This window comes from Sciurus vulgaris (assembly GCF_902686455.1).
Source record: "Sciurus vulgaris genome assembly, chromosome: 16".
Lineage (NCBI taxonomy): Eukaryota > Metazoa > Chordata > Mammalia > Rodentia > Sciuridae > Sciurus > Sciurus vulgaris.
Genome location: NC_136477.1, coordinates 31,247,170 through 31,263,584, shown reverse-complemented (window position 1 = coordinate 31,263,584; position 16,415 = coordinate 31,247,170). Strand labels below are relative to the sequence as shown.

Here is a 16,415-nt window from a genome sequence, read left to right as displayed (position 1 = left end):
TATAACAAGTAGGCTGGTCATAAAAATCAAAGTAAATCTAACAAAAAACTTGCATAAGACCTATTTGGAGAAAATAATTAAAACATTATTGAAAACCATTAAAGAATACCTAAAAAACTTTCATGGATAAAAAGAGGTAAGTATTATAAAGACATTGATTCTTCCAAAAGAGAATATTCAATATAAATGAAGTAAAAATCCCCCATGTTCTGGTGCCTACCTGATCCTGAAATTCACATGGGATAATAGATAAAGACCCACCCAGGTGTGGTGGCACAGGCCTGTAATCCCAGCAGCTCAGGAGCCTAGCAAGCTCAAAGCCAGACTCAACAACTTAGCAAGGCCCTAAGCAACTTAATGAGACCCTGTAATCAAAATAAAAAGGGCTGGGGATACGGCTCAGTGGTTATGCACCCTGGGTTTAATCCATAGTACCAATCAATCAATCAATATGCAGTAACAACCAATGCATTTCTAAAGAATATGGTAGGTGAGCCAGGAGCAGTGGTACACACCTGTAATTCTAGCATTCTAGCATGTTGAGAGGTTAGGCAAAAAGACTACAAATTTGTGGTTGTCTGGGCAACTTAGCATGATCCTGTCTCCAAAAAAAAAAAAAAGGGCTGGGATGTGGCACCTCTGGGTTCAATCTCTAGTACCAAACCAAAAAATAGAGTTACAGTTGGTGAATGTGATGTAGCAAATAACAAGATTTACATATGAAGCTACACATACCATTTCTGAACTTCCAAGTGGACATCTTTCAACTTGCCTGCATCTTGCCTAAAGGTATACTCAGTAGTAAAATACTAAAGTTCTCAAAAGAAAAGAAAACAAAGCAATACTCTAATTTGCTCCTCATCACTTCCTTAAAAATCCAAATGCCTCTGCTCATATCCCTTAAAATATAAAAGGTATAGCATCTCTCCCTAAAAGAAAGAATAACATACTTCCGAACAGTAGAAAAACTCTTAAAAAGTAGACAGGTATGGTGGCTCACATCTGTAATCCCAGAAATTCTGGGAAGCTGACTGAGGCAGGAGGCTCCCAAGTTCAAGGCTACCCTCAGTAATTTAGGAAGACCCTAAGCAACTTAATGAGACCCTGTCTCAAAATAAAAACTAGGACTGGGGATACAGCTCATAGGGTGGCAAACTGCCCCCCGACCCCCGTTCAACTTCTGCTACCAAAAAAAAAAAAAAAAGAAAATGCTAAAAAAGCAAATTTGGAACTAAGATCAAACAAATTTTAGGGTGTTTTTAAATCATAAAACCATAAAACTCAAATTTTAAAAATTTATTGAAATGTTATTAACCCTGAGAAGTCCCAGAACTCTAGAGTCATTCCTCCATTTTCTTTCTCTCAGACCCAATTTCTCTCCCTCTGCCCCTACCTTCTCACCTCTGCATCACAAGTAGTTGAACATATGTGAGCAATCAATAAACTCAAATGCAAGCTGTTGCCTTTGCTAGAGAGTTTCAAGTCAACAGAATGTAAAAAATTCCAAACAGTTTATACAACAAATGTTGTCATCAACAATACTATTAATTGCAAGGGATAGTAATAACTACACTCAATTTAAGAATCACAACTAAGGGGCTGGGGCTAGGGCTGTAGCTCAGTGGCAGAGTACTTGCCTGGCATGAGTGAGGCACTTGGTTCGATCCTCAGCACCACATAAAAATAAATAAAGATACTGTGTCCACCTATAGTCAAAAAATACTTGAAAAAATAAGATAGTGATGAATGCTAAATAGAATGAGGTAGACAGAACAAGGGAAATACAACCCAATATTTCCCTTCTAGACATATGCCCAAGAACAAGGGTTCTCAAGGACGGTGGAAATGGGGGACACAAATATTACTCTCTGGTGATGTGTAGCCTATATGTACATGGTTATACATGACAGCCCTGTTTACAGATAAAAACTCTATTTGAAATTCTGTGACCCTAAAATTTAATTTTGCCCCACCAAGCACCTTTTTTGGGGGGAGGAAGGCCATGATTTTAGTGTATAAATTTTCCAGGAATGCAACCAACGGTTAAATCAAGGGACAAATGTGCTTTCATTTACTAATGCAACAAATACTGAGAGACTGTCATGGGTGTAAATGCTGGAAGGTGAGTAGATAAAGTATGGTAGAATTAAAAAATTCTAACTCCCTCAATTTTCTCAGTGAAGTAAGGAAGGACTTAGCTGACAGCGATGGTGGAAGAAGAGATATTGGTGCTCTGAGTGGAGAGAAAAAGATGTTAAACAGCTGTGTAAGTGCAAAAATGAATGAACTAAAAAATATAGTATGATGCCAGGTAGTATTAAAGGCCAACTTGCAGTCTACAAATTTAAAATGAAGCCAGTTAAAAAAATTGTTTTCCTCCATCCATCTTCAGTTCCACTGGTGCAGGTATAAGGTAGGCAGAGCTGGGTTAGTTGATACTAAACTTTATTAAATAATAAATCAAGAATGAGAAGGAAGACAAAAATTAAGAATGAAATAAGGGTGTGGTTAATAACTGACCATGATATTTAGCTCAGTCAAGAGTGTAGGATAGCCGGGCGAAGTGGTGCACGCCTATAATCCCAGCGGCTCAGGAGGCTAGAGTAGGAGGATCATGAATTCAAAGCCGGCTCAGCAATGTTGAGGTGCTAATCAACTCAGTGAGACCCCGTCTCTAAATAAAATACAAAATAGGGCTGGGGATGTGGCTGAGTGGTTGTGTACTCCTGAGTTCAATCTCCAGTACCCCCAAAAAAAGAGGATAGCATAGGGGCTGGGGCTGTAGCTCAGTGGCAGAGCACCTGCCTAGCACATGTGAGGCACTGGGTTCAATTCTCAACACCACATAAAAATAAATAAATAAAATAAAGGTATTGTGTCCATCTACAACTAAAAACGAACTTTTTCAAAAAATAATATAGGGTAGTTAAAAGCTTCATGAAAAGGATGTCATGTGGGATGATCAAACTCTATAAGGTGGTATACAGAAGAAATTTAAATTACAGAGTATCACAGTCATCAACAATAACTTCACTTGGGAAGACTGAATCACCAGCAACTACACATCTGTAGTGGTCTGAATTGGTAGCAATAGCATTATAGCTATTACATGTACAGTTGCAGCCATGTGACTATCATGTCTTATTGATCAGTCTGGTTGGCACATTTACACATGGAAATACAGTCTGTCCTCCAAATCTATGGGTTGCACATACTCAGATTCAACCAATCTCAGGTAAAAAAAAAAATTTGAAAAATATATATTGTGGGTCTATACTGAACATCACACTTTTTTCCTTGTCATTATTCCCTAAATAATATAACAACTATTTACATGGCATTTACATAGTATTAACTAATCTAGAAATGATTTCAAGTATATAGAAGGATGTGTAGGTTATGTATAAATACTACACCATTTTATATAAGATATTTGAACACCTGTGGATTTTAGTATATAAGGGAGAGAGGGTTATGAAACCAATTCCCTGTTCAAACTAAGGGAAAACAATATATTTTATCTCATTATAAATTATGTGCAATTTTCCTTTATACTACAGTTAGGACACTATAGGGATTTTTCTTTAATTATGTGTATCGGTATTCTTACACATTTTATTTCAAGATTATAAAGGGGGCATTAAAGGAAGACACTGAATCTAACAGATTAGAGACTAGCCTAGAGCAATTCTCATGCATATGTACCAAGTAACAAGATAAAGACAATGTTAACAGTAAAAATATTAAAAACAACCTGGAAAGAACAGGCCCAGATCCAATACATTAGTTGACAGATACACATCACTTGGGGGTGGGGGGATACTAAAAATGGTAACCCAGTGTAATGGCACATGCCTATAATCCCAAAGACACAGGAGGCTAAGGCAGGGGAATCACAAGTTCAAGATGAGTCTGAGCAACTCAGCAAGATCCTGTCTCAATATAAAAAATAAAAAGGTCTGGAAATGTAGCTCAGCAGTACAGCAACCCTAGGTTTGATCACCAGTTTAAAAAAAAAAAAAAATATATATATATATATATTAGTGATAGTTTATAGGAAAGATAATTGAGATGAAGCTGATGTTGGGAAATACCATCCTCAGAAAGTCACAGAGGCTGTGATTTTGGGTTCCCAGAAGACATGAAATCCTAGCACATTACTTGGTCAGCACTACATAATTATAATATAAATACTACTATTTGTTTTCTTCATTTTTAGAGTAAATTTACTGCTACAGATGCAGACGGAATGTAAATGTTACTAATGCTCACAATGTACAAAAGTGAAAATAAAGCTGACAAATAAAACAAGTTTTAAAAAGGAGAGAAAAGGGGTATGGATATCCTAATCTCCTTAGGCTTAATCCTGCCTAAAATTCCCTATTCCCTTCACAATTTTTCTCCAAACCATTCATTACCATTTAGCATACTATAGATTTTATTTACTTATCCTGCTTATTCCCCAGTAGAATGTAAGTCCACAAAGACAAGGATGTCTCTTTTTCACTATTGTATCTGCAGTGCATAGAATGGTAAGTGCCTGCACGTGGTAGGTCATCAATAATTATCTACATGAATGAATCTTGCCTGTCTGGTTCACAGCTGGATCCTCAGCATCAAGAACAATACCCAGCATATAGATGGGATTCAAATGTATCAAAGCAACGACTGTTAAGACACAAATTCTAAAGTACCAAAACCAAAAAAAAAAATTACATTTTGTTCAGAACAATTTAACATTTAAGTACAATTCTATTTGTATGTTCCTTACAATACACTTTTAAAAAAAGACTTTAGTGTGGGCTGAGATTTAGTGAATGAGTATCTGGGACAGTGACAGAATATCTGCCTGGCATGTAAAAGGCTCTGGGTTCAAAACCCAGAAATGCCCATAATTAATTTTTAAAAAATTTGGTGTGTTTTATTATATCTTGAGGAAAAAAAAAAAAAAGATGCAATTTATTTTATAAAACCCAAATAGCAAACTAATTAGAAAACCCTCTCCCTAACAATGTCAGAAGTTTTTATATTAGAGAATTTAGTAGAAAGAAAAGAATCAATGATTCAGGAAGGAGAAAGAATTGATGGATCAACATCCTTAAGTAGATAAGAGAACATGGGATCTAAAACTCCTGAGGAGGGATTGGTTTAAGTGAGGAAGACAGGCAGTTCATCCATTATAACAGGAAAAAAGGTAGACTGTTGGGCAGAGCTACCAGGAAGTGTGGAACTAAGGTGGTGGGAGCCTATGGCAGATCTCTTCTGATTGCTGAAATTGTCTCAGTCTACAGTATCTGGTGAACAGCATGGAAAGGATGTACAGTAAAAACAGACGAAAACCTGAGGCAGACCCCTGAAGGGTTCTAACTCTTAAGGACCAGTTAAAAACAGCACCAAGCAGAAATAGAGCTCAAAGGCGTTAACAGAAAAACTAGGATAATGTGTTATCACAGAAGCCAGGGGTGTTTCAAGAGATGGACTGCTCAACCATCATTCACTGATGGTACATCTGAGGAGTAAAATGGCTCAGCGCCAATTAGCTACAGTCAATACAGAAGGTGGCACATCAATCACTTGAGAAGGTGAATGCACACTGCCAAAAAGCTATTTTTCTACAAGGGCCTGTGCTGCAACATAAAATCAACTATCTTGAGCATGCCTTTCTTACAGAGTAAATAAATCTAATAGTCCCAAATGGCAATGATACATTAGTAAACAGTAACTTTTCCCGAACTTTTTATGAATAGGAACAATAAAGATATAAAATGGAGCACAGAATTGGTGAATTTTCAGATAGCTTTTGCCATTAAATTTGCATCATAATTCTAGAGTTTGCCTTTCTTCTCTGTGTAGCTTTCAAAGTACAGCCTATTCGCTGAATATAAGGATATATTACTAAGAAAAATCACTTCATTCACAGGAGGTTCCCGCCAGCATTATAAAGCAACACTGCCACCAGAAGACGGGAAAGAAAAGTAACAGCTAACAACTACAGAACAGGCTAATTACAGAATATTTACCTGGCCTCTCTACGTGGCTACATTACTGTCTGCTACTACTACTGACTCTAAATAAACATTCATTCCTTCTTGTACCTCATCCTCCCCCTCGCCAAAGTCTAAATAAACCTGGTAGCACATGGTTTCAAACCCGAGTCCATCTTCAACTGCATTAAAACAAAATGAAGAGTCTTCAACTGCTTTCTGTCGTCAATAAGGAAAAGCAAATCATGTCATGGGATCCTCAGATTTTCATTAGATTTAACGGTAAACACAATCGGACACCTAGTTAAGCCCTTAAAATCATTTAGAGACGAAGTAAAAATTATGAAAGAATAAAGAACCGGGAGATTAAGTAGGATAAAAATCAGTAGGAGGGGATTAATTTGACATCTCTTTCCAGCTCAAAATAGTAATTTAATGTCCTAGGTCTTCGTAGTGTTTACACTGGTGTGAACAAATGTGAAAAAGTCTTGCATCCCTTGCATCTATGCTGTCACTGATTTTTTTTTTTTTTAAAGTAAGTGATAAACTTTGTGCCCCAGTGCCAAGTAACTCCGCAACGTGTCACGGAATAGCTGAATCTGTCATTGTTTAACAAGAGTGGAAAAACTTGGTCGTGGTGGAAAGGCAGTCCTCGGCTGGGCTCGCGTACGGAAAGGCGGGCGCGCCCCAGACCCCCGGGTTCCCCCTTCGCCGGTGCTTCTGCCGCGCCGGCGCTGCTCGGGAGCGCCCAGCCAGACGCGCACGTCCGGGATTAAAGGGCCGGCCCGGAGCGAGGGCGTGCCCTGCCGCGCCGCGCCGCCGCCACTTACCCGGTAGTTGCTCGAGCCCACCCAGCCGGTGAGCGCGTCCACGGTCTTGCCCAGGCGGCTCAGGTCGTCCCCCAGGTCCGGAATGGCGCCAGGGGCACCGAGGTAGAGTAGGAGCTCCTGGCCCACCTGCAGCCGGCTGCCCACGTCCTTCTGCAGCACCTGGGTGCTGAAGTACTCCATGCTGCGGGGCTCCATGGCTGCGGCCGCCGCCCGCCCGCCGGCCAGCCCTCCCGTGAGGGGCCAACTTTCGCCGAGCGCCGCCCAGCCGCCAGGGCGAGTCCCCGCGGGAGCCCGCGGGATGCGCTCGGCCCGCCCGAGGCGCGGCTCCCGGGGCGCGGGGATGGGCGGAAGCTGCGCCAAGCGTCCAGTGGACCCCAAACCAGTCAAACTCGGCGCCCCCCGAGCCCCAGCCCGCTCTAGAAGCCGCGGCCGCCGGCGACGTCAGCACGCGCGTGACGTCAGCGCGACGCCGGCGAGCGCCCGCCTGCCAGGGCTCGTGCTTCCCGGTGGAGGTGGCGGTGGTTGCGAGAACCGCTGAGGGCGGTGGTCCTGTCGCTTGGGGGTTTTGAGGGCCTGCTTGGGCGAACACTGCCAGCGGGTGCCAACAGTTTTCCGCCAGCGGATTTTGCAGCACCCTGTCTTCACTGTGTAATATTCGGACCAACACCAAGTTTTCTTCCACATAAACCAATACTGGTGCTTGGAATCTCCTTCCCCTTTTCCCGGACAATTTTCTTTCTTTCTTAAAAAAATTATTTTTTAAATTGGTGGGTTAGAGTTATATATGAAAGTGGAATTGTAATATATATGTTCATACATGCAGTTGCCATAGTTTGGTTCACTTCATTCTGTTTCTCTTTTCCATTCCTCCTCCCTCCCTCTCTTTATTCCCCTTCTTCTATTCCACACTCCACTGTTCTCCCTTTTGTTTGCATGAGAGCCCTCTGCCCCTTTTTAATCCTTATTCCTCTCCAGCTTCTGCATATAAGAAAACATTCAACCCTTGTCTTTCTGCGTCTGGCTTATTTCAATCAGCATAACATTCTCCTGACCATTTTTTTCTAAAACTGGAATACATTGTAATATTCTTTATTGAGAGCTAGCTATGGGATTAACAAACCTAACACTCTCTTCCCACAATGTCAGAATTAATTCGCAAGCTACACCACTTTAATTGGTTGCAATCTACTGAGTACTTGTGGGTGACTTGAAGTCAGAAGTCCAGCAATCAGAGTTGCTTTTTAGTTACTTTATTAAACATTATATTCAATGTAAATGTGTTAACCATTATAATCACCATAATACAATGTGTGTGTGTGTGTGTGTGTGTGTGTGTGTGTGTGTGTGTAAAGGGAAAAATACCCAGTGGACATGTTTTTAGAGGTATGTTTAGAAACCTATACAATGTGAAATATAATTTGACATTAAAAAAAAAACTAGAAAAGCATGAAAGCCAGTGGATTATTTGAAAAGAGCCTATTACTGCTTCTGGAATTATTTTACGTATGTCCCTAGTCACTAGTGATGTTGGATTTGTTCAGTTTTGATTGGAGTAATACTGTTCCACAATACTAATTTTTTTTTTTTTAAATTTTGGTACTGTTCGAATCCTGGGCCTCATGCTTAAAGTAAGCACTGCCACTGAGCTACATCCCCAGCCCCCACAACACTAATTCCAAAGTACATCTGAACAGTTTCTTGCTTAAACTCTGCTTGATCTTCACCAAAAGGAGCAACATCAACCATGCTGGTGCCCTTTTCTCCAATTCTTATTTTACCTTTTTTAATTCCTCTGTAACTTCAGACAGGAGTCCCGTCCTTTCATTTACTCCACTATTTCCCTGCTGGTGTCACTCACTCCCTTTCCTCACTCAGCTGAGCTTGTGCTGCAGGGTAGTGGTGTGGTGACCCAAGTGCTCAAGTTGGTTGTTCAAGTGCTTTACTCAGCTACCAGTCTTTTCCAGAGTCCTACTAATTTCATTATGGAGTTTGTCCAAAAATCCTTTGGTTTCCTTCAGCAGAGATTCGATTCCACTTTTGTGCTGGTGTATTTAGTCAAATGGATTCTCCAATCCATTTCAGAGGTTTCATTCCATGGCTGGCTGGCTTTGAGGCAGAAACTCCATGGTGGAAGGGCATGTCGGAAGAAAGCTGCTAACTTTGTGGCTACCAGGAAGGAGAGAGAGGACAAGCATGCAATCACAGGTTCTATTATGCCAATCTTAATTGCAAATATTTATAATGTCCAGTCACACTTCAGGGGGCTGAACAAAGTACAAAAGCAGAGAGCAGATACAAATGGAAGAGTCACTGAATGTAGTCAGATAAGACAAACTGCAGAAGAACTTGTTGAGGGTGCAAATTGTCAGAGCACACAGAGTCAGGTTGGCAGGCAATTTCAAAGTGGGTCATCAAGCAGGAAGATTGAGCTGAGGGAACTCCAGGAACAGAAGGTTGGAGGTTCATCATCTCCATCTCAGGATGCATTCATCAGATGTTCTGATGATGGATGGGTCAGTGTGTACAGCACCAGCCATGCTTGGGTTGTTCCTCTTTTTATGGTCAATAAATAAGTTGATGCATGATTTATTTCATTAAGTTCACAGGTGGTCTTTTTTTTTTTTTTTCTTTTTTTTTCTTTTTCTTTTTTGCAGTGCTGGGGATTGAACCCAGGGCCTTGTGCTTGCAAGGCAAGCACTCTACCAACTGAGCTATCTCCCCAGCCCCGTGGTCATTTTTTTTTAACACAATTTATCAGTTTGTGCCTTATGGCCGTGCTATGCAGATGGCAGTAGTTCACTTGTACAAACCAAGTATAGAGTCATTCTATCTTGGCACTTTTACTTAAAATGGAATAACTTTTGGCAAACCAATGTTTTACATGATGGAGTTACTGAGTTAGGCATAGCCAGAAAACCGCTGTTCTATACATCATCGAGAAATTCAGAGCCAAGCCTAACCTCTCCACATTCTTCCTCATCAAAACATCATGATTCCCAGCTTCCAGCCATCACCACACAGACCATGTAGTACTTTTTTTTCTTTAATCTGAGGTTTGAAGTGCATGCTCCATGAATTTTGGCAAATGCATTCACTCATGAAACCATCATCCAATGAAGGTATCACACATTTCTATCAGCCCAGAAGTTCCCAGACACTTTCCAGTCAGTAACCACCTCCACCCTAGGCAATTCTAATTTGATTTCTTTTTTTTTTTTTCTTTCTTTTTTTTTTTTTTTTTTTTTTTTGGTACTGGGGATTGAACTCAGGGCCTTGTGCTTATGAGGCAAGCACTCTACCAGCTGAGCTATCTCCCCAGCCCTCTAATTTGATTTCTAATAGGGTTTTCCGTGTTCCCAAACTTACAAAACTTCATACAATCTGTACTCCTTTTGAATCTGGCTTTTTTCTATTAGCAGTGTTTCAAGATTTCAAGATTTTCTCTGGGTGCTCTGGTGTCTTAGAAGTCCCTTCCATTTTATTGCCAAACAGTATTCCATTGTACTGATCTGTGGATCCATTCACCTAGTGATAGGCATTTGGGTTGTTTCCAATTTTTTAGACACATGAAAAAAGCTGCTATAATGGTTAGTGTCCAAGCTGTTGTGTGGACATGGTTTTCATTTCTCTTATGTAAATAGCAAGGACTGGAATTACTAGGTCTTATGAAAGATGTGTATGTAACTTTAGAAGAAATTGTCAAACTGTTTACTGAAGTGGCTGCACCATACTAAGTTCCTACTAGCTGTGCTCAAGAATTCCAATTGCTCCACAACTTTTACAATATTCAAAATGGTTAAGGTTATTCAGCATAGCCATTCTAGTGAGAGTAGAGTGCTCTATAATATATTATACATATACATGGTGTTTGTCTTTCTGCTAATTATTCCCAACAACAATTAAACAATTATTTATATAGTATCTGACTCCTCCGATACACAGAAAGCTCTGGGAACATTTGCATTTTCCTTAGGATGGTAATTGGCTTATAATGGGTGCTCAATTAACTTAAGTTGAATAAGTGAATGAATTCAATGAAAATGGACATTTGAAATATAATAACTGAATATTAATAATATGCTTTCCAAATACAAAGAAACCTGACCTTTCTGTGTTAGTTCTGAAGTTTTTTTCTATATTTGTTTTTTATCTTGTGTTGTAAATTTTTTCCATCTTTTACTGGTTTTAAGTCCCCTGAGACTGTGCATCAATCAAATAAACTATGTGCTATGGTTAATTTTATGTGTACACTCATCTGGACTAAGGGGCAACCAGCTAGCTGATAAAATAGTAGTTTTGGTTTCATCAGTGAGGATGTTTCTGGAAGAATTAGCATTTGATTAGTTGATCTGAGTAAAGCAGATGTTTTCCCCAATATGGGTGAATATTATCCAATCCATTGAGAATGTGAGCAGAACAAAATGGTGGAAGAAGGGTGAATTTGCTCTCTACTTGTGAGAAAGCCATCTTCTCCTACCCTTAGATGTAAGCAAAAATAACCAAAATGGTTTTAGCACCATAAGGGAAAGCACAGATAACCAGGACAGGAGCAAACTTCATGGATCAACAGTGCCTTTTATTCAGCAGTGTAGTCAGGCATTGGAGGGGTTCACTTTCTGGGTAGAAAATGGCCCCTGGTTACAGAAGGGGGTTCTGGGTTTTTACAGGTCACACTGAGACACCACTTAATCTCTTTAACAGAATGTATCAGTTTGGGCATTCAGGAAACAAGTTGTGAGAGTATGAAACTTGTTTTTACTGGTTGAGGATGGAGGGTCCAGCATTCAGTGCTTATTTCTTTCCCTCCAGGGTCTATTGTACTGTCACTGGGAAAGGATTTATTGGGGAAGGATCAATGTTTCGCCTTCTTCCCGGGGATCGTCATTTCTCATATCCTTCATTAGACATTGACCCTCCTGTTTCTCCAACTTTTAGACTCAGACCAAGATTTATATCATCAACTCCCTAATTCTCTGACTTTCAGACTAGGATTGAATTACACACCAGCTTTGTTGGTTCTTCAATTGCAGACAGTGGATAATGGGATTTTTTAGCCTCTATCTGTAGATAGTCTGTTGGTTTTGTTTCTTTGGAGAACCCTAACTACTACATGCTGATGACTATTCTTTGGGTATCTCTAAAGATTCTGTTCTTAAAGGGTTGCAAGACAATGTAAAAAGGGGATCCTGTGAATAAGAAATTTATACTTCAGATTATTGGATTGGCATGAGGACAGGGACCAAGCTTTCAGTAACAAACTGTCAACCTACATGGAACCTGAAAGCAGCCCCTTCTGCAGTTTTCTTGGACATGTTTGGCTCTCCAGACAAACCCATTTCCATGCTGAGGATACAAGGAGACTCGTGAGCTTGTTGAGAGCTGACTGCTGGAAAATTCGGAGAGGGGTGAGTTTGCCTTGGGTTGAAATGGAGAAGCTATTCCTGTGAGTAAAGGGAGGAACCGTGGAACTGTCCCAGTAGCTGTTGAAGCACCTTTTGCTTCAGGGAACTCCTGCCTTCTCTTCCTGAAAGGTATAGGTTGCTCCATTTTGGTTCACTTCAAGAAAAAGAAAACTGAATGCGGTAAAGTCACAATACCCTTGGTCATCTGCACGGTATCTGCACTGTGTATACCTTGTCTAGTCACCTGCCAACTGCCATCATGGACCTTGGATGGCTCTGATGCTGAATTCCCTTAAGTGTCCATGCCCCACTTGATAGAGAACAAGGACTTTGAGTCATTTCCCCCAACTTTGCCCTCTCTCAGCAGGAAGCAGCTTGGAGATGTCGTCACCCATTTTTCCATAGAAATGGAATTTAGAAATTGACAGTGAGGAAATATAGCAGTGGTCCATTTTATGCTTTGAAATATAACACTTGCTTCTCTGCCAGTGATTTATTTTATAAGGGGACATGTTCTTCCTCTTCTGATCTCCCTTCCCCTCCTTGTCCCTAACCTGGGACTGGGGGTGGTTGGCAACAGGATTACCTTTCTTCCCATCCTAAACGGAGGAAGCGTTATCTCTTGGGCACACACGAACAAAGTACTTCAGATTTGGGATGGCACCAAAAGAGCTAAGAAATTTTCTATCTCCTAAATCAACAAGTGAATTACAACTCCAGACAGAGAATATGTGAAATGAAGTCTGTGAATCGCCTCTTTAAAATCCCCTGTTCTGCTGGCTGGGTGTGGTACCCCACACCTGTGATCCCAGTGGTTCAGGAGGTTGAGGCAGGAGGATGGCCAATTCAAAGCCAGCCTCAGCAATTTAGTGAGGCCCTGTCTCAAAATAATAAATAAAAAGGGTTGGGGATGTACTTCTATGTTTGAGTGCCCCTGGGTTCAATCTCCATTACCAAAAATAAATAAATAGATAGATAGATAAATAAATAAATAAACCCATGTTCCCCGGGATAGGAAGAATCACAGTCCCTGGGACAGAAGTTCCTTGTGTTTCTCCTTTGGTAGCAAAACATTAAAATGTCTTTTTCCTTTTTCTAAAAAAAAAAAAAAAAAAAAAAAAAAAAAAAAAAAAAAGTGACTACTACTCTTCACCTTCAGTTGTCTTCATTCACCCTTTTGAATTCATGTAAACTTAGGATCATACTAGATGGTCTTTAAGTTATAAGACACCTAAATTGTCTTCAGGTTATAACTATAATTATGATTGCATTTGAGTAGCCCTGAAAGCAACTGAAAACTTCTTAAGTACAGGTTACTATTATTTATGTATCCTTTTTATTGTGGTTTGGATCTTAAATGGCCCCTAAAAGTTCATGTGTCGAAGACTTGGTCCCCAGCTGATGGTGCTATTGGGAGGTGATGGACACTTTAGGCTGTGGGGCCTCGTTGGAGGAAGTAGATAATTGGAGGTGAGCCATTGAAGGGTATATTAGGACCCCAGGCTCTTCCTCTCTCCCTCTTTGCTTCCTCGCCACCATAAGGCGACCAACTCTCCTCTGCCGCTTGCTTCTTCTGCCACTTTATGCCCAAAAGACACCTGGTGAAGTGACCATGAAACCTTTTAAACTATAAAATAAATCTTTTATAAAGTTGTTTACTTGATGTATTTTGTCACAGTGATAGAAAACTAATAAACTCTCTGTTTCATTAATGCATTAACAAATATCTTCAGAGTACCTGTAATGTGTTAGAGACACTGTCCCAAGTTCCACAGATACACAGACCATTTGTATTTGGCCTCTGCCCACAATAAGTTCACACAGACAAGAAAATCAACATTTCTGGTATGGTATGGTAGGATCAACAAAGAATTTTTGAAAAAAAAAAAAACTTCTTATCTAGACTCCACTAAGTATGGAGTAGGAGAGTTATAAATTACAGATGGATTCCTGGAGGTGGTTATATTTAAATTGAGTTTTAAGTATAATTAGGAATGAAGTCATTTAAGAAGTGTTATCCTGAGGATAGCATGTTTATCTACAAGATGTAGTCTTGAGTATTTGACTCAACATTTGTTATAGTCATATATCTAAAAAAATTTATGTCTTTTTCTATATCACTATTGTCTGTCATAGGTTTAATTAACATTGTTGGAGCAAAAGGTTCCCAACTTTTAAGTTACACAGACTTAGTGTCTCAGTCATATTTTCATAGCACTTCAGACCCAAAGAAATACCTAAGCAATACCACCTATTGAATTGAGAGATCTAATGAGTAAGCCAGGTGTGGTGGCACGTGCGGATAATCCCAGAGACATAGGAGGCTGAGACAGGAGGATCTCAAGTTCAAAGCCAGCCTCAGAAACTTAGTGAGGCCCTAAGAAACTTAGTGAGACTTTGTCTCCAAATAAAAAATTTAAAAAGGCTGGGGATGTTGCTCAGTGGTAAAGTGCTTTTGGATTCACTCCACAATATTAAAAAAAAAAAAAAATTAGTAAGAGTATGCGTGTCCTAACAACTTAATAGCCATATGAAAAAATTAATACTCATAAACAAAAAACAATTTTTATTTCAATTTAAATACTTAAATACTTACACTTAATCATGAATAGAATATCTGTGCTAGTTGGTCACTGCTCCATTCCTTGAACCTTGGAATAAGACTGATGCCATGATTTTCATACTGTTGTACACTGATTCTCTGGCTGTATTTTTGTTTTTATCATAGCAACCATAGAAGACACAGCCTTGCAAGGTTACAACCTTAATGGAAGAAACATACCACGATCGAACTGTGAACTTCTTGGAGTCACTTTATGTCTGACAAATGCTAAGTATCACCATTTCCCTTTAAAATTGAAAGTGTCCTGGTATGCTCTTGGTGAGTACTCTGAGTGCCCTGGTTCCTTTATGAAGTTATCAGAGAGACAGAACATAAAATACAAATAGTTCATTCAGGAGGAATGTGTGGACTTACTGAGAACTGGACTTCTAAAAGTCTTGGCTGTGTGTGTGGTCTTTTAATCCTCCAAACAATGCTATATGGAAAATATTATACCATCAACTTAGAAGCAAGAAAGCTGGGGCTCAGAAATTAGGTCCCTAGACACATTTATAATTCGGATTCATGATTTGAATCGAAGATGTTTGGCTTCTGTTATTTTCCAGATACAATTAAAGGAAAGAAAATTAGGTGGGAAAGTTTTGAATAAACTACCATAATAATAACACTACTTACATAATACATTGCTTTGTTTTGTTTTTTTGGTACCAGGATTTTGAACCAATAAGCCACACCCCCAGCCCTTTTTATTTATTTTTTATTTTCACATAGGGTCTCACTAAATTGCTTAGGACCTGCCTAAATTCCTGAGGCCAGCTTTGAACTTGTAATTCTTCTGCCTCAGCCTCCCGAGCCTCTAGGATTACAGGTGTGTGCCACCACACCCAACTACTTTGTGTTTCTTTGAATATTTATATTTCCACTTAGGACCTGCCATTCTCTGAATTGCTATTAAAAGAAAAGGGTAAGGAGATGAAGGAATTAGGTAGAAATTTTAGGAAAGAAAATGGTATAGGAAACATCTATATTCTTTCACGAATATTCACTAAAATGTATTTGGGAGCATGTGTGTATTTTTAACTGTCAACAAGACTAAAATAGATCATTTTAAATCTAGTGGACTGGATTCCTGACCTATTTATTTGTTCATTACTTGCATTAATAGTGGAAACTTTGAGTAGACTTTGTTCTGACACTGGAGTTTATCTTCTATTGAAAGATTAGGAAACAAATCTCCATGCTGCTAGTTTGAAACCATATTTCAACAAAGATTTACCAGGAAAGCCATTATGTTAGGTTCTGGGGTGAGGGTAAAAAGTGGGAGTGGTTTACCAAAAATAGATCATAATCTCTCCTGAAAAGTTAAGAGGGATGTACATAAAAGTTGATGGTAGCTATTCATAATAGTCCAACTGTAAACAAATACCTACCAAGTGGAAAATTAATAACTGTGTTGCAGGGTATGGTGGTGCATACCTGTAATCCCAGTGACTTCCTCAGCAATTTAGCTAGGACTTAAGCAACTCAGTGAGATCCTCTCTCTAAATAAAATATAACTAAAGCAGGGTAGGGATGTGGCTCAGTGGTTAAGTGCCCCTGGGTTCAATCCCCAGTACCAAAAATAAAATAAAGGAAA

The 16,415-nt window shown here is 39.6% G+C and overlaps 1 protein-coding gene across 27 annotated transcripts in view; it reads right to left on the bottom strand.

Moving 5' to 3' along the window:
* Positions 1-7,275, bottom strand: part of CLASP2 (cytoplasmic linker associated protein 2) — a 196,918-nt gene extending 189,643 nt beyond the window's left edge. For 7 of the 27 annotated variants that reach the window (XM_079114188.1, XM_079114194.1, XM_079114219.1 and 4 more), the window contains exon 1: positions 6,815-7,265. In XM_079114188.1, coding sequence (XP_078970314.1) covers positions 6,815-7,009 — 195 coding nt within the window. In that variant the 5' untranslated portion in view covers positions 7,010-7,265. Of the gene's footprint in view, positions 1-6,814 lie in introns of all 27 variants that reach the window. The other 20 variants (XM_079114207.1, XM_079114186.1, XM_079114220.1 and 17 more) reach the window with 7 other exon arrangements.
* Between the last annotated feature and the right edge of the window lie 9,140 nt (positions 7,276-16,415).